This window comes from Brettanomyces nanus, chromosome 1, assembly GCF_011074865.1.
Source record: "Brettanomyces nanus chromosome 1, complete sequence".
In the NCBI taxonomy this organism is placed as follows: Eukaryota; Fungi; Ascomycota; class Pichiomycetes; order Pichiales; family Pichiaceae; genus Brettanomyces; species Brettanomyces nanus.
Genome location: NC_052374.1, coordinates 934,380 through 956,929, shown reverse-complemented (window position 1 = coordinate 956,929; position 22,550 = coordinate 934,380). Strand labels below are relative to the sequence as shown.

Sequence of the window (22,550 nt, the reverse complement as noted above, 5' to 3'; positions counted from 1 at the left end):
ATATTTTCTCCCTACTCTTTGTACGGAGAGCCCCCCATGTTACTCAGTCGCGGGGTACTTTTTCTTTCGCTGAATAATCAATTCAGTCGCGTCGCTCGTCCTTATGCCTGATTCAGGAAAATTTTTACTCACTATAAGCATGGAACCATCTATCAGGTCCCTTGTTCATAAGCCTATAGTCCATCGTTTGTTCTATCGGCCTCGCTTGTTTTCGACTTTGTTTTGGTGCTCTTCCTGCTCAATTTTGCATTGAGACACTTGAATTGATCTTCTTCTTTTCAACATGTCGTTCCATTTCTCTCAAGTCCTAGGTTCCGAGAACAATAACAACAACAATGACGACAACAATGACAATAACAGCATCAACAACGGCAATATCTCGACTTCTGGCAATGCCAATTCTCAGAGTATCAAAATCGTTGCCTCAAACCTCCAGAAAAGCCGTGCTGAAAAGAGAACAAGAGGCAATGGACGGCAAGGTTTCATAGGTTCATTTTTTTCTTCGAGACCTGCCAATACATCTTCACAGCTCATGAAAACACATCAGTCCGATGGAATTGATACTGGCAAATTAACCACTCCTCCATTGTCATCTTCATCGCCTCTAGCATTGGCCTCTGGCTGTGTCACTAATGCAATTACAAAGGACAACAGCATGCCACCATTGTATGAGGCTTTGTCAAAGTACGCGGTTGATAATTATAACTATAAGCCATCCAACGAATCCCTCACTCCTTTTTCAAGGTTCGAAAAATCAAATATCTTTAACATTCCTGACCGGATCTTCCAAAAATATAAAAGCCTGGACTGCATAACGAACATAGGTATTTTCACGGAGTTGCAGAAGTCTTGGTTGACCGTGGACGATAAATTGATCATTTGGAACTACAAGGCAGGATCGTCGGAGCAGGAGTTTTTCACGATAGATGACTTCAAAAGCACAATATTGACCGTTGCATTGGTTAAGCCAAAGCCCAAAGTGTTCGTCGACTCTGTGAACTACTTACTTTTGGTCTCTACATCGGTTAATATCCATATTCTTGCCGTTCAAAATACCAAAGATCACTTGGATGTCTCAGACACAAAGATGTCTGTGTCTACTCAGGGTCTATTGGTGAATAAATTCGTCACTTATGATGCTACGAGAGAGATCTTCTTTACGGGCGCTGGTGATAGTGAAGGCATATGGAGATTAAACTATTCTAACGATGATGAATGGTTCAGCAGAAACTGTTCAAAAGAATGTCTTACAAAATCTAGTCTATCCTCAGTGCTACCTGGGGTTCTGCGGACATTTTCGGGATTTGGTCTCATTGGTGGATCCTCGGGTAAGAACAGCAGAATGGAGACCATAATAGAACTCAAAATCGATCAGTCGAGAGGCATCTTGTATACTCTTTCATCAAAATCGATTGTTCAGGCATTCAGATTGAAGTCTGATAAGGGTAAAACGAGCTTGGGTTCTCGGCTTACAAAAAGATCTTTTGATTTATTGAAAGAACTGTCAACTACTACAATCAATATGCAAACTCCTCTATTGGCGAGGAACAAGATGAAGATGATCAATATATTTCCAATTTCTAAGCAAGAAAATAACAATTTTTTCTTAGTTGTCGTTACTGATACTGGGTGCCGAATCTTCCTTAATGGAAGTACTCTTTATGGGGATAGGTTAACCCTTACTGCTAGTCAGGTCAAATTTCCTCCTCCGGACTCCAGGTTTTACGACAATTTAGAAAAGAAGAAGGAACAGCAGCTGATTCAACAACAGAATTTCATTAATAATAATGGCTTCGTACCTTCTGCCAGCAAGTCGTCGATTACTAAGAACCCTATGGGCTCTTTGGTAACTGTGCGGGATTTGAAGCAAGCACAGGAATCTTCACAACTTCTTACAGGACTTACGAACACAATGATGATCGCTCCCGGTATTTTTATTGGCTTCACAAAGGACAAGAAGGTATTTTCTTGTGTTCCGGATTACGGCATTCTCAAGAATTCCTCCCAGTATATTGAGGATTTTGAGTTTGTTGACGGATTTGATAAGTTGCATTCCATTGTTCAGTTGACTCCAAGTTTCAACGCTACGAATACTCCGTCGGGGTATTGTAACGAGTTCGCGTCACAGTACTCCAGTACGCCTTTGAAGTTTGCCGTGTTGACAAGCACGGGAATTCATGTGTATAGATACAGAACACCCGATTTGATCTTGGAGGATTCTTTAGACGACAAGACTTTCCAGGAGTTTTCAAAGAAGTACGGTTCTAACGAAGCCTGCTCTTCTGCCTTATATTTAGCATGCAAGTATGGAAAGTCTGAGAACTTCCGGAACTTGGCCACGAAATATTTCATCTCTGGAGGTGAAAATGCCAGACTCAATAAGATGGTACAGCCAACTCTTGACGATGTCGAATTGAGCGATAGATTCTACGCATTGGTTATTTTAGTTTCTCGATTAGTGAGAAACTTTTGGGACAAAGAAGTCTTTCAGTTGAAGCCGGAGGTGAAATTCACTAGAAGTGGTTACATAGACATCAATTCAGTGAAGAAGATGAATAATAGTAAGATCATATTGAAAGGATTGAGTATAACGAAGTCGCAGTTGGAGTACTTTTTATGCTCTATTCTAATATTGGTCAAATACTTTAAAGAAAATGGGAAATTGATTCCCGGATTGTTGAATGGATTTAGCCAGCAGATGGATTCAACCTCTTGGAAGGAAAAGGAATCTGAAGTGTGTCTTCAGGCTGAACAGATTGGGTTCAGTGCTATGATGAACTTTTTGAATACTGTAAAGGAGGGACTTTCGTTTTTAACTATACTACTGGATGAGGATCCCAAATCAAAGAATTTCGAGGCAACCATGAACTATCTTTCTGTACAATCACAGGCGGATTTGAGTTGCTTAACCTTCAACGAATTCTTTACTTGTTCCAACACATATGTTTCCAAATTGAACAAGGAAATCCTATCGGCTGTCATTAATAAGAGTATTGCATCTGGAAATTCTGTCGAGCTTGTTGCCAACACGTTGCAAGAAAAGTGTGGTTCTTTCTGCTCTACCGGAGACGTGCTAATATTCAAGGCTATTGAAAGTTTAAAGAAGTCCAAGGATTATGCCAACTACAACGACCAGGAAATGAAGATGAACTATTTGCGTGCGGCTGTAAAGTTATTGAAGAAGACCAGTAATTCGTTAACGGAGGAAACTATCACTGACTGTGTCAATATCATGCTTCAGTTGGAGTATTATGATGGCGCGGTAGAATTTTTATTGGACGTGGCGAACAATCCAGAACAGGCCAAGCTTGCTATTCAATATGAGAACGAGATGCAGACTCAGATGGTAAGAGATCCGAAGAAGAAGAAGATGTACGAGCGCCGTCTGAATTTGTATCAGCTTGTCTTTCAGATTTTGGCAGATATAGATAAAAGGACCATCATGAGTTTAGAAAAGGCCAGTGCGGGTAACATTTCTGCAACTACACACACTGTCAATGGTACCGCTGACATATCGGGGCATGTGTTTGTTGATAAAAATGGTAAGTTGATCACGCAGTATTCTCAGATGCGAACTCGCTGCTATAATATTTGCTTGAACTATAAAGATAGGATGTTCCACTACGAGTTCTACAAGTGGTTTATCAGCAACGGTGTCGGTGAAAAATTGTTGGATATTGATACTCCTTACATTTTGGATTTCTTGAAGGACTACGCTTCGAAAGACTTGGAAATGGCCAAATTGCTTTGGGTTTATTATTCAAGAAGAGACCATTATTATGAAGCGGCTGAAGTGTTGTACGATTTGGCGGTTTCCAGCTTTCCTGTTAATCTTTCCTCCAGAATTGAGTTTTTGTCACGTGCCAACGGATTTTGTCATTGCATTCCACCTCAGTCATTACGTCAGGAGGTGCTTATTCTTTCTTCTGAAATCTCAGATCTTATGGCAGTTTCGAACTTGCAGGATGAGCTTCTCCTAACAGTTCTTCAGGATACAAGAGTAAACAGTGCCGCTAGACAGAATGCTACCCTAGCTTTGGATAGAGGAATTCACACCATCAGTGATTTGTACAACGACTTTATTGATCCACTTGGTTACTACGAATTGGGACTAATAACTTTCAAGATATCTGATTACAGGAATTCCGAGGACATTCTCACCAAATGGGAGTCGCTCTTTGGCAAATGGTATGTTGAGTATAAAAACAAACCCAACCCTGCCAGTGAGCCTTTCTTTCTGGAATTGACGAACAAGTTTGTTCTCATTGCTGCTCGACTCAATGACACCGACGTACTTTTCCCTATCCTGGACCTCTTTCAACTGCTTGCCAAATATATTTACAGTGAGGATTTTTCCGGTAACGTGCGGGCTCCAACAGGTGTTATTGTGGATGTTTTCATCAAGTCAGAGGTGAAGTATGGTAAGTTGTACTACAGTTTGAGAAGTATCATTGAATCGACTACTTTTGAGGTGTTCGAAGGCTACACAAAAATACTTAACGACGAGATGAGCTACTTAATTCATAGTTGGTACAAGAACGATAAGAAACTTAGAGAGATTATCTCTGATGATTCTGTGAAGAATCTTCAAACGTACTCTGTGGAGAAGGACCCGATTTACGAGTATATCAGGACTACTGGTAATCCATTGTAAGATGAAGGGTATATATTAATATTAGTCTATAATAATGAGATCTGGATTTCCATCCTTCTTTTCGTCATCGTCTTCTTCGTCTAGTTCAACTACGTTGAGTTCCTCGTCCCGAGGTACCACCTGGTTTATATCGTCCTGATTCATTTGAGACGGACATGTCTTGTTATCTTTTACTCGTCTCTCTGTAGCCTCTAGTATAAGTTGCCTGATGGGCTTTGAACTATTTTTAGTTGTCCTTAATGTGCCAAGTTTTGTCACTTTAGACACATATTTGGGCTTTCCGAGTTTTTTGAGACGGGCCTCTCTAACAGTGGAAGAGCTTCCTAAAAGTGAAGCACGACCCAATCTATTATTTTCCATCAAGTAACCTGTAGCTTGATAGGAGCCTTTGGCTTGAATCTCATAGTATTTATTCTTCAATTTGTCTAAAATCTCATAGAATTTATCGTTGTGGGGCCCACATTGATTGTGGGCCAACTCGTGAAGCATGGTACCTACCAACTCGTTCATAGGGAGAAACCAATTTTTGTTATGAGGAGGCCTAAGTCTTATGCAAATTTTGGATCCGGAATTAACATTAAGACCAAGTAGTTGGCCATTTTTAGGGAACATCTCGCAGAGCACACCCACTTTGAACCCGAAACAACTCATTATAGGGGCAGCCATTCGTGCAAGATCATGGAGCAAATCGAGGGCCTGATCTCTAGCGGGCATCCGAGTTAATGATGCGATCCGACCAATGAGTGGAGTTGGTGAAGGCTTGTTTGGGCGCTTAGGTGGCTTTCTACCGGGAAACCGACCTTTTCCTTTGACTACCATGAGGAAGGGGAAGAGATGAAGGTATATTCATTGATAATAGATTTTTCACTGTCGCGTTACTTAGTGTGGGTCAATTTTTCCTCAAACAAGTAAGTCCTTGATTTGAGTCTACGACCGACTGGCTCATCTAGTTCTACTATATTACATACATCTTTTATTGATCACGCACAGCATGAATCACAAGCCCCTATTAAATTGGACTGCAGAGATGACTTTTCCGTTTTTATCCTTGAGATTGTGGAACTTATCCTCTAGCCTATCTGGATTAACAATTCTTCTTTGAGGGAATATGGCCAAGGCAAATGGAAGAACGGCAAACGAAGTAACGGCAATTAATCCGATATTTGTAACAGTCTGGATTCCAAGGCCTCTTCCTCTTAATAATCCTTTTTGTAATCTGAGCAAGATCAAGGGAGGAATCACCATAATCGGAGTAGCATTGATTACTCTGGAGGCAGCAGTCTCACCAACGGCCTGGAAAGCAGCCTTTTTTGATGAGCCTATATCATTACCGTCATTATCAAACACTGAAATACCTTGCCTGATTTCTTCTCCTCTCATTAGAAAGACATTAACTATGCCAGCAGCCACCACTGCAGCGAAAGGCACCAATCTGCCGAGAATCAATCTTGTGTGTACATCAACATTCTTCAACTTTGGAATGACTGAATTTAAGCCAAGAGCCACACCGCACGACGAGCCAACGGCCAAAAAGTAACTGGACACAAGCTGCTTGGTTGTTAGGGGATGTGACTTGTTGCCGTTTGCAGTGTTGATGGCAACGTTCAAGGATTGGTTGGCTATTTGCCAAAAGACAGTACCGACACTGCCTAATCCCGGCGTTAGCATACCCGCTGTGACTACCAAATTGGAAAGAACACAGCAAGACATTCTGAAAGGGAAGAAAACGGTTTCGCCTGTATCTGGATGGACAGAAGAGTCCAATATCTTCTTGGCACGCCATAATTCCGAGGTCATCCGAGGAATCACACCATTTTTGTAGTCCCAAATGAGTTGCCTGGACTTCTGGATGTCTGTTTTACTTGATAGAAGCAGGGTAGGATCTGAGATCTCCGCGCAATGTTTCACTCTACCAGTATACGTGGATAGGTCATATCTTGATTCTGGTAAAACCACTGGGCCAGGAACTGATGATGCCATGGTTAAGCAAAAGAAGCAGAGTAAGAGAGCCTAGGAAAGATACTTTGTTCGCTCCTCATCGTATCAGTCATCCTCTTGAGATTGAGGCAATAGATCGGATGACACAGCCTGAAAACCAAAAATTTTTTCACCTCGATATTTTCCGAGGGAGTTAAGATAAAGCTAACAAACCGTTATTAACCGCGATGGTCGATTACCGAAAAGGTATACTATATGTGGCAAGTGAGATGGTGCGCCACAGGCATGCTTTGTTGTGTTTACATTTATCCTAAAGTAGTTATGTAATAGCGGTTAGAATTAAGGTAGGGAGAGGAAACCGGGGCCGATCAGAAAGGGTCTTGTAAAGGTCTTTCAGGTACAAGAAAGACGTAGAAAAAGAGGTTCTTCATTTGTTGCCCAGAATCTCATACGCATCAACCACACACTTTGGTTATGCCTCACGAAATTGATCTGAATGGAAATCCCAGAAATCCTTGGCATAATATCATAGAGGAACTTGGAGATCCTGAAGAACAGGCCAATCAACGAAATCGTCAGCACCTTCAACCTCCTCGTCCATATATTGGCGACAATACATATATTGCAGCCGATCAGCGAGGCCATGAATTAATAGGGTTCCCCGAAGAGGTATCACAGAAAGCTACTCAAGCTGCCAATCATGTCACTTTTCGAATGCCCACTAAGATTTACTCGCCTGAAAGATACAGTGTATCATCTCGAAATAGCAACAGCATTTCGCCAACAAGAAAATATGACTCACAATATTCACCTTCACCTACAAGGCCACTATTAAGGTCCGATGTACTCGGCAGTGGATTCAAGCCGGCAGGAATATCGCAGGGAAGAACCCGAATTCCTGATATACCCGATATGGATGGTGATACAGCTACAGAGACAACTTGTTCTTCAAGCACAAAAATTCCAGAACCTCGACAAGCCAATGAACCATCAGCTGGCCACATCGCCAGCCCGCAGAACTCGGATCCTTTCTGTGGCTATGACTTTGACGATGGTAACAGTGAAAAGAATGGCGATGACGATGAAGTGCGCAGACATGGAACTAGTGATCATTCATGGCAGAAAGAAGGACCTGAAGAGTTTGTACCCTTCCCAGACCTTGAAAACTCCTACTATCCAATCAATCCACCACAGGATTTCTACGACCCGTTTTCATTTGAAAGTTACTATAACGACGATGGTTCGGCTATGGAGTCTTCATCGGATGACCCCACAGTTAAAGAGAAGGGGGAAGACGATGATGATATGGACCAATTCATGGATTTATACGAAAATGGGGAAGGGCAGTCAGATCTAGCCGCCAGGCAGGTTCGTATGGTGAACGGTAACTTAGTGTTGGATTGTCCAGTCTCTGATGTGCTTCTAAACAAGTATAAAGTTCCGCTTACTGAAAGAGATAGAGAGTTTCTCTTCATGAGATTCCAGGCCTGCACTGCAGATCCCAACGAATTCTTGGAAAAGAACTTCAGTCTTAGACAGAGATTCTACACGCAGCCAAGAGGGACAGAAATGCTGGTTGTGATCACCATGTACAACGAATCTGAAATACTACTTGCCAGGACATTAAAGGCTGTATTCAAAAACATTCGATACCTTTATTCTTTAAAGCACAGTTCAACTTGGGGCAGAGACGCATGGCAAAAAATTGTTGTATGCGTAGTGAGTGATGGAAGAAGGAAGATCAATCTCAAATCCAAGGCTCTTTTGGCAGCCATGGGGGTGTACCAGGAAGGATTTGCTAAGAATAAGATTAACGAAGATAAAGTTGTCAGCCATATTTACGAGTATACCACCATGGTTGGCATTTCAAAAATATATCGTGATCATGTGACCCTTACAACTGAAAACCAGGTTCCTGTTCAGATGATATTCTGTTTGAAGGAGAAAAACCAGCAGAAGATCAATTCTCATGCCTGGGCCTTCCAGGCTTTTGCCAAAATCTTGCAGCCAAACATTGTCACATTAGTTGATGTTGGTACCGAGCCTCAAACTAAGTCGTTGTATAGACTCTGGAAGTCTTTCAAAGATCCTCGTGTGGCTGGTGCCTGTGGAGAAATCAAGGCAAGTTTGGGAGCCCATGATAAGCTCCTTTTAAATCCGTTGGTTGCTGCCCAGAATTTTGAGTATAAAACCTCTAATATTCTTGATAAGCCTATGGAGTCTGTTTTTGGCTTTGTCACAGTCTTGCCTGGTGCATTCAGTGCATATAGATACCAAGCATTGTTAGGAGCACCTCTAGATAAATATTTTAAAGGCCAAGATTTGAAAAAGAGCAACGATGACGGTATTTTCAACGCTAACATGTATCTTGCCGAAGACAGAATTCTCTGCTTTGAATTGGTGGCCAAAAAAAACTGTTCCTGGATTCTAAAGTACGTCAATTCTGCAAGTGCCTATACTGATGTTCCGGAGCATCTTCACGAGCTAATCAGCCAAAGAAGAAGATGGTTGAATGGTTCATTTTTCTCGGCTATCTATTCATTGTGCCATTTCTATCGAACCTGGCATACCTCGCATTCCCTTGGGCGCAAAATATTGCTTCATATCGAGTTCAGTTACCAGCTTCTTAACTTACTTGTTTCCTGGTTCTCATTAGGTTCATACTACCTTGTCTTCAGAACATTGACTGTGTATCTCGGTGATTCGGACTCGAACTTTGCACCGGGAAATGTACTTTCCGTCATATTCTTGTGGATCTACTTGGCATCTTTGGCTACAACATTTGTTCTAGCCCTTGGCAACAAGCCCAAAGGTACCAAGAAGTTCTACTTAGCCATTGTGTGGTTCTTCGCAATTCTCATGATCTACATGATCTTTGCTGCCATTTATATGGGCATTCAGGCTATTCAGGATATCCTCCAAGAACATTCATCCGACTTCAAAATCAAGTATCTATTTACAGAGACTCGATTTAGAGACTTGATCGTGGCCACTTCTTCCACGTATCTCCTCTATTTGGTAGGTTTCACAATGTACTTGCAACCATGGCATATGTTCAACAGTTTTATCCAATATCTGTTATTAAGTCCGTCATATACCAATGTGTTTAATGTGTATGCTTTCTGTAACATGCACGATATATCCTGGGGTACAAGAGGAGAAGACAATGCAAACGATCTCGGTGTCGCTAAAACCACCAAAAATGCAACGGATGGGGAGTTGGAAATTGTGATTCCAACCACCAAGCATCAGATCGATATGGCGTATAGAAAGATAGTGGAGGAGCTTACCACGAGAGATGAAAGTCCTGCTGAGGAGACACTGAGTATGGATGAAAAAACATCCTTTTACTATGCCAATATGAGATCTATTACTCTTCTAGTCTGGTTGTTCACAAACTTTGTTCTTGTTGCTGTTGTTACTGATACAGGAGGGTTATCGCAACTTTCCAGTGACAGCAGCGACGACGATCCGTTGCCAATGAATAAAACGTTCATCTTCCTTACGGTGATTCTATGGATAGTGGCATTTATGGCTCTTTTCAGGTTCGTCGGATCCTCGACATATCTTATTCTCAAGCTTGTAGACAGGTTCAGGTTACGCAAATTCAGAAAGAGTTACAGTATCCGAGGAGCACAATACGATGTATAATGGAATAGGTTTGTATGGCAATTAGTCCTAATTAGGCTGACCAAGTAGTCGCGCACCGAAATTTTTCAAATTTGCTTTCTCATCGATTTTACCCTTTACCACCACATAGCTCTTGAAGGACTCAACGGGAAAGCCAGGATGGAAAACCCCTTTTTGCCAGGAAAGAAGAAACGTACGGATGAGATGACTCAGGAGGAGCGGGCGGAGTATGGGGCTCATCAGATTATGGAGTTTGTGGCCTCTTGTCCCGGCAAAACTGTTCTTTCTGGAGCATCGGGATTTGCACTCGGTGGGTTCTTTGGTTTGTTTATGGTTTCCATGCAGTACGACCAACCATTAACAGGATCGGTCACACATATTTCAGAACTTCCTTTGAAACAACAGATGAGACTTCAGATGGCGGATATGGGAAAGCAGACGTGGAGAAGTGCTAAGAACTTTGGCTATATCGGTATGCTTTATTCAGCTGTAGAATGTGTATTGCAGTCATTCAGAGCCAAGGAAGACTTATTTAACGGTGCTGCAGCTGGATGTATAACTGGAGCTGGTTTGGCTATCAAAAGTGGTCCTACCGCTGCGTTGACCGGATGTGCAGGATTCGCTGCCTTTTCTCTTGCCATTGATACCTACATGCGAAGTGAAAATGGTGCTCCCCCGCCTACAGACTACGACTAGTTTCGATGAACTACCAAACAGATACTGACGTGTCTCTCATGTATATTAGTTCTTTCATTGGGTACACATATAAATATTACTACTGCTTATGTCATCAGTTAAACTGTCAATCCGGCTCTACTTCTCCCTTCTCTTTCCAAAGGAGGAACCTCCTTATCACTGATATCTTCTTTAGGTATCATACCCATTAATCCCTTGCTTTCAGCAAACTCTCTGGATCTGATGAAAGTTGGGTTCTCCTGATAGAACTCGTCGATTATCGGATGCAGCATAACAATCTGCTTCCTAATTGTTAGAGTGGAATTTGTTGGCATTGAGATCCAATCTCCTCTCTCGAAAGTAAGAGGCTCTGATGCCACCATAATGATGTCCTGAGATCTGTTGAGTCTTTCCATTTTGAATTGTCCTTGTGCTACTTCTATGAATTTGGAGCCCGTAGAAAAGTAAAGCGAAGCAGCTTCGTCTGTTTTTGACGTCACATACCGAGAAACCACGATAGATTCACCGTCCGTCACGGCAAAGTTCATTAGAGATGGATCGGTGTCTTCCAAATGCAAATCTGTCACCCAATCCTTAATATATTGAATAGTTTTCACTAATGCGAGTCTCATTATCTCAGCAGGAATCGCCCTGTCAAGTTTTGGATCATATCCCATCTTATATAGAGTGTCTAAAAACAAAGAAAAACTGCATTCGGAGTCTGTAGCTCCTTGGATAGTGAGGAAGAATTCATCTTCGATATGGCTCATGAGTCTTCTTTTGATTTTTCTGAAATTGCAAATTCCCCCATTGTGCATGAACATCAAGTTATGATAGGTGAATGGATGACAGTTTGTCTCGCTGAGAACACCATAGGTGGACGATCTTACATGAGCAAAAATCATACGCGATCGTGTCTTTTCAGCCAATCTCTGCAAATTCAAGTTGTTCCAGGCTGGAGTAATGGCCTTGTAGACACAAGGTCCGGACACCTTGCCTGAATTCATCTCATTTTCTTCGTCTTCCAAAGTGTAGTAGCCCACACCAAAGCCATCACCATTGATCGGCTGGTGGTCGATTCTCAAACGGGAATCAAAGGACTGATTGATGATAGAATGTGCGGGCTTGGTAAGGAGATTAGATAAGAGCATGGGCTCTCTCCCCTTGTATATAAGGAAACGACACATGTTGAAGGAGGAAAAGCAGCAGTTCATCAGAAGACAAATGTCAAGCTTCGTACTTCTGCGCGCTCTGTACCTTTTTCTTTTTCCCGCCACCGTTCTGCCGGTGGAGATAAATCTCCGGTAGCGTGCGGCTCTATGAGGCTCCATGGGGCCTCCACTTCATGGTCGCTCATGGAAAAAGGAAGGGTAGTGAGTGGATAAGCGATAGATATAGTTGTGGTTGATTAGGTGGCCTTTTTTGATTTTCCCCTTATCCTAAACGATGTCGAAAGTGCCCCTCTTGCCGATAAACGCCAGTGTACATCCACATAGCATTGACAAAGCCATTTCTGGGGTGTCCGAAGACAATTTGCCTCCAGTGGAAGAGGCAGAGAATGAAGATGCATTGGCAGAGGCGGATGCAAACGATGAGCAATTTAACGAGGAAATAGAGAGGAGGCAATTACAAGAGTTGATTGAAGAAACAGGATTTATGATGATGGATTATCAGATGCCTGTTGATACTGAGACACAGAGAAATACGCTCCACAATGCGTTACTGTATCAGATGTCTGAGGAGGAGTTGAGGGAGATGGATCCTAAGTACATTTCTGACAGCGATACTGAGCGATTGATGATGTCACCGGAAGTGGTATCTTCTCCGGTGATGGTAGATTCTGTTCCTAGCTTGCCGCTATCTCCTATAAGTAGTTCCGAGTTTAGTGTATGTTCTGAAGGAACGGACAATGCTGTGAATTTTCACCGTGGCGTCACTTTGGACACCTTCAACACTACTGCCCATGATCTATCCAAGTATCAAATCACCCTCACTCTGAGGCACAAGGATTACAAGTACACGAAGAGTGCCCGAACTTTGATATGCACCTACGATGAGAAACAGATGTCTTTGGCAGCACTTCGATGGACCATGAAAGAGATGGTAAGTGACTTCGACACGCTAGTCGTGTTTAGCGTACTTGATCCTGAGTTGGATATGGCACTAGTGAGAAAGAATCACCGCCAGAGGGCAGAGCATCTCCTTAATCAGATACTGCAACTCAATGAAAGAGACCAGAAAATCAAGATCGTGCTTGAGTTCAAAGTTGGTAATGTTCAATACATGGTAAGCAAAGCGATGAGGGACTACGATCCTACATTCCTTATTGTAGGTACTAATGGCAACGAGAAAACGGGATTCAAGTCACTCATAGCTCCTAAATCCATGTCCAAGTCCTTCTTACAATTGGCTAAAATGCCCGTAATAGTGATAAACCCGCTTTACAACTCTATGGAGAGCGAGTCAACGCTGATTGATTCAGCTGATCAAAATGCATTTCTTGATCGGCTATTGAGTTATCCTTCTATTTATACGAATCCAGAGGAAGACGTAATTACACCAGTCTCTTCGTCGGATTCTTCTACAAGTGTCGGTCGAGGGTCCTGGTTTCTGAGGTTTGGTAATTCAGGCAATACCACTGTGTCTCCTTCAAGGACAATAAGTCCGCTTCGTTTCTTGAGAAAGAAGTTTTAGGTTGTGAAATATAAAGCAGTTCAGTCTAATTTTAATCGTATACATTTTTCATTTGTCTCTAGTGTCCCATACAATAGTTACGGGACCATCGTTGACCAGAGAGACTTCCATCATGGCACCGAATTGTCCGTCTTTCACCTTTTCCTGGCCAAGTCCGTTTCTGAGCTCTTTTAAAAATGACTCATAAAGAACCTGTGCCAGTTCTCCTTTTTTAGCCTTATGGAAGTCTGGCTTCGTACCTTTCTTGATACTGCCGTATAATGTGAACTGAGAAACAGACAAGATTTCTCCGTTGAGATCTGTAACCGATTTAGCCCACGGCTTTCCTACCCATTTGGTATTTGTTCCCGCATCTTCTTTGCTGTCTTCAAACACCCGTAGCCTCAGCACCTTATTGGCCAGCTTACTGACATCTTCCTCGGTATCTTCATTGCAAATGCCCACGAAAAGTAAAAGTCCCCGTTTTATTTGGGATATGACTTCATTTTCAACCGTCACTGATGCTTCTTTGACTCTCTGAATCACCACCTTCATTTGCTTACTACCAACTTATCTTTTAGAAGAAGATTGGATATTCCACCAATCAAATATCGCGATTCGAAATTTCAAAGACATATCGTAATTGATTACAGGAAATCAAAATATATACATATATAAGTATTCAGTTATCGAAGAAATCCCTTCCATTATTAACGCCAGCCTTTCTCTCAGAGATTGCCATTATTCTGTCCATCTTAACGTTGCCAAAGCCGTCATTGATGTAATAGTACATTTTTAACCCCGTCTTTGGGTCCTCACTAACCAAATTCACATAGCCAAACCTACTCTCATAGTCATTTTTATCCGGGGCCCTTAATGAATCTACACGCACCAATTCATTGTAAGTTTTGAAGCCATTCCAGTTAATTTTCTCAAGAAGGATTTTCTCATCTTTGATTAAGTTCTCCATCGTCTGAGGTTTCTTTGTGTCATATATTCTAAACACTCGAGCCACGTAAGGTTGGTAAAGGTATAGTAGAACTGGAAATGGAATTAGACTTATTATTGCCACTGCTTCAGATATCTGGGGCCACACAATTCCTGTTCGGTCCATAAGATATGCAAATAACACACCTATCACACCAAAGGCCAGCGACAATCTCTTTGCTCCAATGACAAAATTGATTAATGGATTCTGATAAATCGCTTGATTTCCCAATCGATAATTCTCTGGAAGCCTCAAATTGTAAAACGATGTTCCATGGGTTCTGTATCTTATCGGATCCTCGGCCTCCTTTTTGTTTCTCACTTTATATCTAGGCTGATCTTCACCCATCTTGATCTTATTGAGAGATTTGATGGAAGTGCTGAAAAATCTCGGCCATCGAATGTTCCATCCAGGTACTATTAGCCTTGCCGGCGAAATTGGTAATCTATATGCTCTGCTAACTAGAGGAATCATTGTTTTAGATCCGTTTGCAATATGAATGAAGTAATGAGATCTTACGTCCACTCGGCGTTTTCTCTTCTTGGCGTATCTATTTTTGTGGCTGTGCTGTGTAAGGGATTTGGTTTTACATCAATGGAACACATCCTGCAAGTATAAAGCCATTTTTATAGCCGCAATATTTTTGAGTGATAAGTCCCTGTTAATTGGAGAAAAAGTGGTGACAGTGGTGGTTCTAGCAGTATAACTGGTACTGGGGCTAGAGATAATTTTCGTTTGATTATGATTCTACTTTTTGTGTGAGTCTCGGTGAATGTATTTAAGAGTTACTGTGACAGACACTGCCTCGAATATGACTTGAAGGAGTTACTGTAAGCAATGAACTGTAACGGACAATCTATTGATCCTAACAAGACTTTGCGTCCCGCATAATGCAAGTATAGTTAACCAAAAATTAATATCTTCCTTCATTTTATGTAGCTCTCAAGTATATAATGAATGTCAATTCAAAATATCAGCAAACAGTATTCAAGTCTTCAACAGAGCATGAATATTAGTTGACATTGATGAAGGGTGATCAATATTGAGGAATCTACTCTTGCAATTATACACCCAGAAATCTTATTCATAAAGTATCTGGTAAGAATAAATCAGGAAGTAAATTATGATTATTTTCGAAGCATTCAAGCATATCTATCAGCACCTCAAATGACTATCAAAAAATGCGGAACATTTTAAGTAAAAAGTCCTGGAATCCTTGTCATTCTTAAAACAAGCCTACTTCTGCAAAACTTGTCCTTATAATGATTGACTAGAGACACCCTGGAAAGCCAGGAATACATTTCTCAATCAATAACTTCTTATTGATATGCCTGAACCATCTTCTCGACTACGCTATTAATACAAACTGATATAGATAAAAAAGAAGATCATCTTAAGATTTTGAATTCTCACCTTAGCTCAGTTGGAAGAGCATAAGACTGTAATTGATTATTGAAATCTTGGGGTCCCCGGTTCGATCCCGGGAGGTGAGACTTATTTTTTGGTATACCTTACCAATAGCAGGTAGCTTAAATTACCGGAATATGACCAAAAACAAATCGAATCAATCTAAATAAGACATTTACAATAGCCAACCATCGGTCGACACAAGATACATACTAATAAACAAGCCATCAGAATGAGATACTTATAGATCAATCAAACTACCGGGAGGTTTCTGAGAGGAGGACTGCTGCTGGTTACCGAAGCCATAGCCCGTAGGTGCCGCAACAATTGTGCTTGGCATGCCGGCAAACTGAGTTCCCATAAAAGGGTTTCCAGCAGAGTTGCCATTTTCCTGACGGAATCCAGTACCGGAAGAGTTGAGAAAAGTTCCTGTTTTTGTATGCTGGGCAGGGATTCTAGAGTCTCCTTCATTACCAAAGGTATCAATACCTGTGCCTTGAGCCAAAAGATTGTTGAGCTCTGCGTATTGCTCAGAGATCGCCTGGTTGGCAGCTGACGGAGCAGCAGAGGTCTGAGCTTGCTGTTGTAGCTGTAACTGCTGTAGTCGTTGCTGCTGCTGCAATCTTTCAAGAGATGCATGATCAGGAGTATCCGTGGGCTGACTATTGAAAGCAAATGGATTGTTAGAACCAGTTTCCATAGGAACTTGCTGTGATGCTTGCTGCAGCAGAAGCTGCTGTTGCTGTTGCTGTTGCTGTGCGGCAGCCAATTGTTGCTGATACAACTGCTGTTGTTGCTGTTGCTGGGCAGCAGCCAATTGCTGAGCCTGAGCCTGAGCTTGTGTTTGCTGTTCTTGCAATAGTTGCTGCTGCGAGGCAGCAGACTGGTAAGCATTCTGAAGATAACCAGTAGGCATGGCCTGGTTAGCGTACACAGGATTACCGTACATATCGTAGCCAACAATCTGGCCTGACGAATTCATCGGCTGTGGCAGCCCAGTATAGTAACCAAGAACAGTGGGAGGCACAGGAGTATCATCATCAAGATCCAACAAGTTTTGTTTCTTCTTACGCATCTCATCCTCTTCCAGACTCAACTGAATAGCCCTTTCAATACTAGCATCACTATTATGACGGTTTCTCATCTCCTCTTCCTCTTGTGCAGTCATTTTACTCTCCTCTATAGCTCTCTCTAGGTCAAAATCATTCTCTCCTGGAATATTCTCCTGACTACCAGAAGCAGCATATCCCCTCTGTGCACGATGCCCAGACTTCCTGGATGCAGCTTCTCTTTCTTGCCGAAGCCTTTCATCATCAGCCAACAAATCAGTAAGCTCTCTAGCCTTCACTCTCACTATGCCACCTTGATCCTGGCCCATAGAATCAGTAGCCTGAAATTCTCTAAGTGTCTTGACCACATAGACGTTATCTTTAGCCCAAATAACCACGTCCTCACTTCCATATCGAACAAGATAGCCTAACAAAGTCAGCGACTTTGCAACATGACGCCAATTTTTCCCCTTGTCGTTCAAACGGCGATCAATAATGTCCATAATCTCTAGAAATTCGCCCCTGTCGTACGTGTGATTGGCCACATCTGCCATTTGAGTAACTGTAGGCCCCGAGGCGTCGTTACTGGTGGCATTCCGGACCATCACCTGGGCAGAACTGTAACCGTTGGTCACATTCTTTATACTTCTAAGCATAGATTTCGTCGTCATTGTTCTTGCCTATCTGTTGAAGGAGAACGATTCACTCGATCCTGCTTGGAGAAAAAAAAAATTGTGAATCGTAAAATGCAGAACTGCGAGACGAGCAAGTTGACGATTTATTGTGCCTCGCGAAATGAAAGGAGAAAATAAATTAGACCTCGAAGCCAATAAATTGTGGCGAATGCATTAGACAGCGTATCTATTAGTATATATCATTTCTTGCGGCTGTTGGATTCACATCCTGGACAGTTATGTAGAACTTCGTGAATAAACACATCACAGTCAATACAAAAGTCTTTACCGCAACTAGTGCACCTATATCTGGAGCTAGTTTGGTACTCTTTCTTATTCGTATTATTCTTTTGGGATATATCCAGTGCCTTAGGAAAGCCCACCTGGCAGCCGTAGCATCGAGTAGATGGGTATGAGTGGGAAATACGAACTTCGACAAAGAGCAGTAAGGGAAACAAATGATGGTAGGAGCGAGCAAGATGTGTAGAAAGAATAAGCATTAAGTCGCAACATGGACAAACCGTCGGTAACACACATACTTTACTCTTACACTTGGGACAAATGTAGCCTCCGTGGACCAATTTAGAATGGCATGCACATAGACTGGGGTTTTCCTCACTGATTCTCTGCGGGAAACCCATTTTCACCAAGGTGAATCCGTGTTTATTTCGAGACTCACTCTTGGCAACAGCCAATGGAGTCACAGCATCCATGAACAAGTCTCTGAAATGATGCTCGTTTAAGATCACATTGTATGACGACTTCAAGTCGCCGTGATTGGTCAAGCTGCAGAGTTCATCGCAGACTGCCACCCGGGCAGTCAAACCGATCACTCTAACACTGATTTTCTCCGCAATCAACTGCTTAACGGTATTGTGAATATTTCCAGGGTCTGAAGTGAACAATGCTCCAAATATAATCAACACTTCTCGCGTACAATGAGACGCTACATGCAATAAGAGACCTCGAGACATCTCCAAGGCATTTTGTAAAGAAGGATCACCCTCCGGTTCCATTCTCCTCAACTTCTTCAACGCTTCAATATGATCGTGAGGGTTACCACTCACCTCAGACACAATCTGTGCCAATCCATTTTTCATAATGACAATACTAAGCTGAGAAATCGGATTCTGATCGAAGAACTCGTTTACAAAATCAATAGAGTAACTAATCATCATAGAGGCTCTATTGGGTCGAAGATCCTTTTCTCTCATCACCTTGGAAAAGTCCAATACAAGCACCAAGGCTCGTATAATACCTCTTTGAAAAGGTGTAACATTCTTTAGATACTGCTTCTTTTGCGATTCCACCAAACCTGATACTATAGTCTCCAAACTACCACTCTCATCTTCCTGAACTATATCCCAAGAACGCCTATATTCATCTTCCCATGAGTATCCTCCACTACTACCTTTCAGTTGCTCTGGTGGTAGCTGGCTATCATCTATTCCCACTTTATCCGAATCCGGACCTTTAAGATGACGTCTCTTTGTTCGACTTGAAACACTATCCTGGCCAACAGAGACGCTATCTTCCGATTCACTTGTCGTTCTCTTTTCTCCCAACAAAGGAGGAGATATATCAGAGCCTTTATCACCTACATCTTGCTCGTTATAATCGTCATCGTCCTCAAACGACACTTTCGTTCTCGTTCGGTGACTTGTATTGACGATATCGTCTTCATCCACGTCCGATTGCATAAATTCAAAGGAAATAGTGCAAAAGAATAAAGAGGCAGATACCGGAATCGAGTCCCGGAGATGAAAAATAATATCTAAAGCCAAAAATGCTCCCTTTGAAAAAAGAAAAAAAAAATCGAGAAAAAAGTGAGCAAAAAATTCTTCAGGTGGGTAAATCCTTTTTTCTTTAGAGATTGACACGACAAAGATGGGTAAAAGGGGCAGAGAAGCCAAAAAAGAACGTGATGAGAAGCACAAGGATGAGCACAATCATGAACACAAGCATGAACATAATCATGAACACAAGCATGAACATAATCATGAACATAATCATGAACATAAGCATGGACACAAGCATGAAGATGGACACAAGCATGAAGATGGACTTGATGGAGAAGAAAAGGGAGTAGATGAGGATGACAAGAACTCAGAAGTGCTTGAAGTTAAACCATCAGGAACGACGGAGACCACAAATATGCCATTTTTTGGTCTTTTGAACTCAGAGCAATCTGCTTATTTCAGGCAGGCAGAATCTACATTGAATTTGGACACATTTGACAATGCAGAGGCCAAACGCGCATTTGTGGACAGTGTTCTAGAAGAGGCCAAAGGTAACGAGTTAAAGTTGGCCACGAACCAAATTTGCTCGAAGTTAATGGAAAGATTGATTCTTTTGAGCAATGAACGAGAAATGCGGCAGATTTATCATGGATGTAAGGGATTTTTCTATCAGCTATGTATCCATAAGTATGCATCTCACGTGATGGAGGCTTTTTTGGTGAGAACCGCTTCCATGGTGGAAAAAGAGATGCTTGGACATAAAGATGGGAATAATTTAGATTCTGAGGACGAGGATTTCACGTCAATGGAGGGAATAGTTCTTGAGATAGTGAAGGAGATGCAACCTAAATTGAAAAGTTTGGCAAAAGATAGGTACGGATCTCATGTGCTCAGACTAGTTCTCCTTATAGTTGCAGGTAAAAAATTACCATCTTCAATCGAGTCTAATTCGTTATTACGGTCTAAGAGATCGAAAATCGCCAGAAAAATGGTGGAAATCGAGGATAATGAAGATTACGAACGGAACTTTCAAGTACCATCCTCATTTGCCGATGCATTGAGTAACATAGTGACCCAAATGATTGATGGAGAAACAACGGAGTCTCTTAGAGAGGTGGCCATTGATCCTGTGGCATCTCCTGTGCTTCAGCTTTTGATTCAACTTGAGGGTAAAGTGAGCAGAGAAAGACCATATTGGAACATGACGTTTGCACGTGCGGACGAACCCAAAAATGATAAAGAGGGGGCATTTATGGAGTACTTATTGTCTGATCCGGTGGGCTCACATTTCTTGCAGACTGCGTTGTCCAATCAGAAGATGAAGAATATCAATAGAGTGTACAGATTCTACATGTTAGATCGAGTTGGTAAGTTGGCAAAAAGGGAAACGACAGGTTCTTTCGTTGTGCAGACTTTACTTGAAAAGTCGAAACCAAAGGACCAGGAAGTGATCTTAGATGAATTGGTTCCGATTTTAAACGAATTGATTGTGAATAATTTTGGCCTCGGTGCCAGTATTGTGGACTGTTCTGAGAGGAACAATGATTACTTAAAAAAAGAGATTGTGGACAAGTTTTTTGAATTTTTCAATAAGACTGTTAACGGAGAGAGAATGGATGATACGAGCATTTTAGAGAATTTACTTCAGCTTAGTCGATCCACTCTATTTTCTGTTAAGGACGACTGGCCAACCTCGGAAGAGAGAAGAAGAGCACTTTTTCTGGAAAAATTGATTGATTACGATGACAGATTTCTTCGGGCATGTGTGGAAGGCTTGATGGGGTTGGCAGAGGTCGCTAAGCCTCAAAAGAATTATGCAAGAGAGAGAAACAAGATAAATGAATCTGAAACGAGCGAGGTGGAACCAAAAGATGAGAAAGATGAAACAGATGAAACAGATGAAACAAAGGACATTAATTCTGTGGAATCAGAGTCAAACATGCTAATCGAGATTTGTAAGCATGGAGTATTCTCACACATAGTAGAAAGCTGCATAGCAAAACCAGAAAGACTAGAGATGGTGACCAAAAAACTACTTTTGAATCTTTTAGTGGGTCACGTGATTGAGCTTGCATGCAATGCACAAGGCTCGCACATTGTGGATAAGCTATTCGAACTAACGTTCCGATTAAACATGTACAAAGATCGGATTGCTAAGAAATTAGTAGATAACGAGGATTTAGTGAAGAGAACAGTTTATGGACGACAAGTTTGGAAAAATTGGAAGATGGATCTTTATGCTAGACGATTTGGCGAATGGAAGAGAATGGTTAAGCAGGAGGAGATCGATAAAAAGGTCCAGAAAGGTGTAGACATCGGATTAGCCAATAGAAAGCGTGGATTTAATGGTCAGGGACCTTCGAAAAGACTTCACAGGTGAAGCGAAGCCGAACCAAATGGGATCGGGCCTAGGTCATGGTCGAATTCGTTGACTGCCCACAGTATACATACAGATATCGATAACACATGCCGGATTGAAAAGTTCTGCTAAAAGAAGAGGAAAAGAAACGAGAATAAAAAAGAAAAGGGGAGTAGAATCAAGAGGGTGCATATACCTAGTACAAATAAATACGGCAAAAGTCACCAGAAGAGGTAAGGGATAGGATACCTGACTAAAACTATACACAATCGGGAAGTAAATATACAATGATGAACTTGATAGACTGCACCTGGATAGACGTCCGAAAAATGCTGCTTTCAGGACCGGACTCACATATGTCTACGGGTTGCATGAATGAATTGGAGGAGTTCATGGATACCTGGTAGCAGCAGACACTTATCGGCCTTTGAACTATTAACAACTTGAATACCACAACCCTTCTCGAGGCTCGATTTTTTGAGTTTTGAACCCTCTTCTATTCAATTTTCTTTTCAAATTTTGGGTTAACAACCACAATAAAAAAGAGGAAGACTTAGTATCTCAAGAAAAAAAGAACGATGAAAAAGCCATGGATCCACACAAAAAGTGACGACCGCCTTTTGCGGTTAAAACGATGTCAATCAACCAAAACCTATTGTTTCGGCTATTAGTCGGGTAATATTTAATGCATGAATCCATGCAGGCAGATTTGGCAGGTCAGGAATTACGGCTTTCTCTTTTAAGAAAGCACTAATAGCACCCTA

At 41.8% G+C, this 22,550-nt stretch overlaps 12 protein-coding genes and 1 non-coding gene across 13 annotated transcripts; 6 read left to right on the top strand and 7 right to left on the bottom strand.

Moving 5' to 3' along the window:
* Positions 1–283: 283 nt before the first annotated feature.
* Positions 284–4,654, top strand: FOA43_000447 (uncharacterized protein; the record flags this gene model as incomplete). Its single annotated transcript, XM_038920778.1, has 2 exons — positions 284–288; positions 508–4,654. 2 exons carry the CDS (start codon positions 284–286, stop codon positions 4,652–4,654), a joined length of 4,152 nt encoding a protein of 1,383 aa, XP_038776706.1.
* A 21-nt stretch (positions 4,655–4,675) lies between these two features.
* FOA43_000446 (uncharacterized protein) lies at positions 4,676–5,473 on the bottom strand (the record flags this gene model as incomplete). Its single annotated transcript, XM_038920777.1, has 1 exon — positions 4,676–5,473. The coding sequence occupies one exon, from the start codon at positions 5,471–5,473 to the stop codon at positions 4,676–4,678; it is 798 nt and encodes a 265-aa protein (XP_038776705.1).
* A 177-nt stretch (positions 5,474–5,650) lies between these two features.
* On the bottom strand, positions 5,651–6,634 carry FSF1 (Putative alpha-isopropylmalate carrier; the record flags this gene model as incomplete). Its single annotated transcript, XM_038920776.1, has 1 exon — positions 5,651–6,634. One exon carries the CDS (start codon positions 6,632–6,634, stop codon positions 5,651–5,653), a length of 984 nt encoding a protein of 327 aa, XP_038776704.1.
* A 432-nt stretch (positions 6,635–7,066) lies between these two features.
* FOA43_000444 (uncharacterized protein) lies at positions 7,067–10,243 on the top strand (the record flags this gene model as incomplete). The annotated part of the gene is made up of 1 exon (XM_038920775.1): positions 7,067–10,243. The coding sequence occupies one exon, from the start codon at positions 7,067–7,069 to the stop codon at positions 10,241–10,243; it is 3,177 nt and encodes a 1,058-aa protein (XP_038776703.1).
* A 138-nt stretch (positions 10,244–10,381) lies between these two features.
* Positions 10,382–10,918, top strand: TIM22 (Mitochondrial import inner membrane translocase subunit tim22; the record flags this gene model as incomplete). The annotated part of the gene is made up of 1 exon (XM_038920774.1): positions 10,382–10,918. One exon carries the CDS (start codon positions 10,382–10,384, stop codon positions 10,916–10,918), a length of 537 nt encoding a protein of 178 aa, XP_038776702.1.
* Positions 10,919–11,016: 98 nt separating this feature from the next.
* On the bottom strand, positions 11,017–12,111 carry DUG3 (glutamine amidotransferase subunit; the record flags this gene model as incomplete). Its single annotated transcript, XM_038920773.1, has 1 exon — positions 11,017–12,111. One exon carries the CDS (start codon positions 12,109–12,111, stop codon positions 11,017–11,019), a length of 1,095 nt encoding a protein of 364 aa, XP_038776701.1.
* Positions 12,112–12,343: 232 nt separating this feature from the next.
* On the top strand, positions 12,344–13,511 carry FOA43_000441 (uncharacterized protein; the record flags this gene model as incomplete). Its single annotated transcript, XM_038920772.1, has 2 exons — positions 12,344–13,324; positions 13,461–13,511. The coding sequence occupies 2 exons, from the start codon at positions 12,344–12,346 to the stop codon at positions 13,509–13,511; spliced, it is 1,032 nt and encodes a 343-aa protein (XP_038776700.1).
* A 128-nt stretch (positions 13,512–13,639) lies between these two features.
* On the bottom strand, positions 13,640–14,125 carry FOA43_000440 (uncharacterized protein; the record flags this gene model as incomplete). Its single annotated transcript, XM_038920771.1, has 1 exon — positions 13,640–14,125. The coding sequence occupies one exon, from the start codon at positions 14,123–14,125 to the stop codon at positions 13,640–13,642; it is 486 nt and encodes a 161-aa protein (XP_038776699.1).
* Positions 14,126–14,252: 127 nt separating this feature from the next.
* FOA43_000439 (uncharacterized protein) lies at positions 14,253–14,906 on the bottom strand (the record flags this gene model as incomplete). Its single annotated transcript, XM_038920770.1, has 1 exon — positions 14,253–14,906. One exon carries the CDS (start codon positions 14,904–14,906, stop codon positions 14,253–14,255), a length of 654 nt encoding a protein of 217 aa, XP_038776698.1.
* A 1,060-nt stretch (positions 14,907–15,966) lies between these two features.
* FOA43_000438 lies at positions 15,967–16,051 on the top strand. The gene has a single exon. It is a non-coding gene; the product is annotated as a tRNA-Tyr (tRNA).
* A 155-nt stretch (positions 16,052–16,206) lies between these two features.
* FOA43_000437 (uncharacterized protein) lies at positions 16,207–17,685 on the bottom strand (the record flags this gene model as incomplete). The annotated part of the gene is made up of 1 exon (XM_038920769.1): positions 16,207–17,685. One exon carries the CDS (start codon positions 17,683–17,685, stop codon positions 16,207–16,209), a length of 1,479 nt encoding a protein of 492 aa, XP_038776697.1.
* Positions 17,686–17,888: 203 nt separating this feature from the next.
* FOA43_000436 (uncharacterized protein) lies at positions 17,889–19,388 on the bottom strand (the record flags this gene model as incomplete). Its single annotated transcript, XM_038920768.1, has 1 exon — positions 17,889–19,388. One exon carries the CDS (start codon positions 19,386–19,388, stop codon positions 17,889–17,891), a length of 1,500 nt encoding a protein of 499 aa, XP_038776696.1.
* Positions 19,389–19,575: 187 nt separating this feature from the next.
* FOA43_000435 (uncharacterized protein) lies at positions 19,576–21,807 on the top strand (the record flags this gene model as incomplete). Its single annotated transcript, XM_038920767.1, has 2 exons — positions 19,576–19,579; positions 19,607–21,807. The coding sequence occupies 2 exons, from the start codon at positions 19,576–19,578 to the stop codon at positions 21,805–21,807; spliced, it is 2,205 nt and encodes a 734-aa protein (XP_038776695.1).
* Positions 21,808–22,550: the final 743 nt, after the last annotated feature.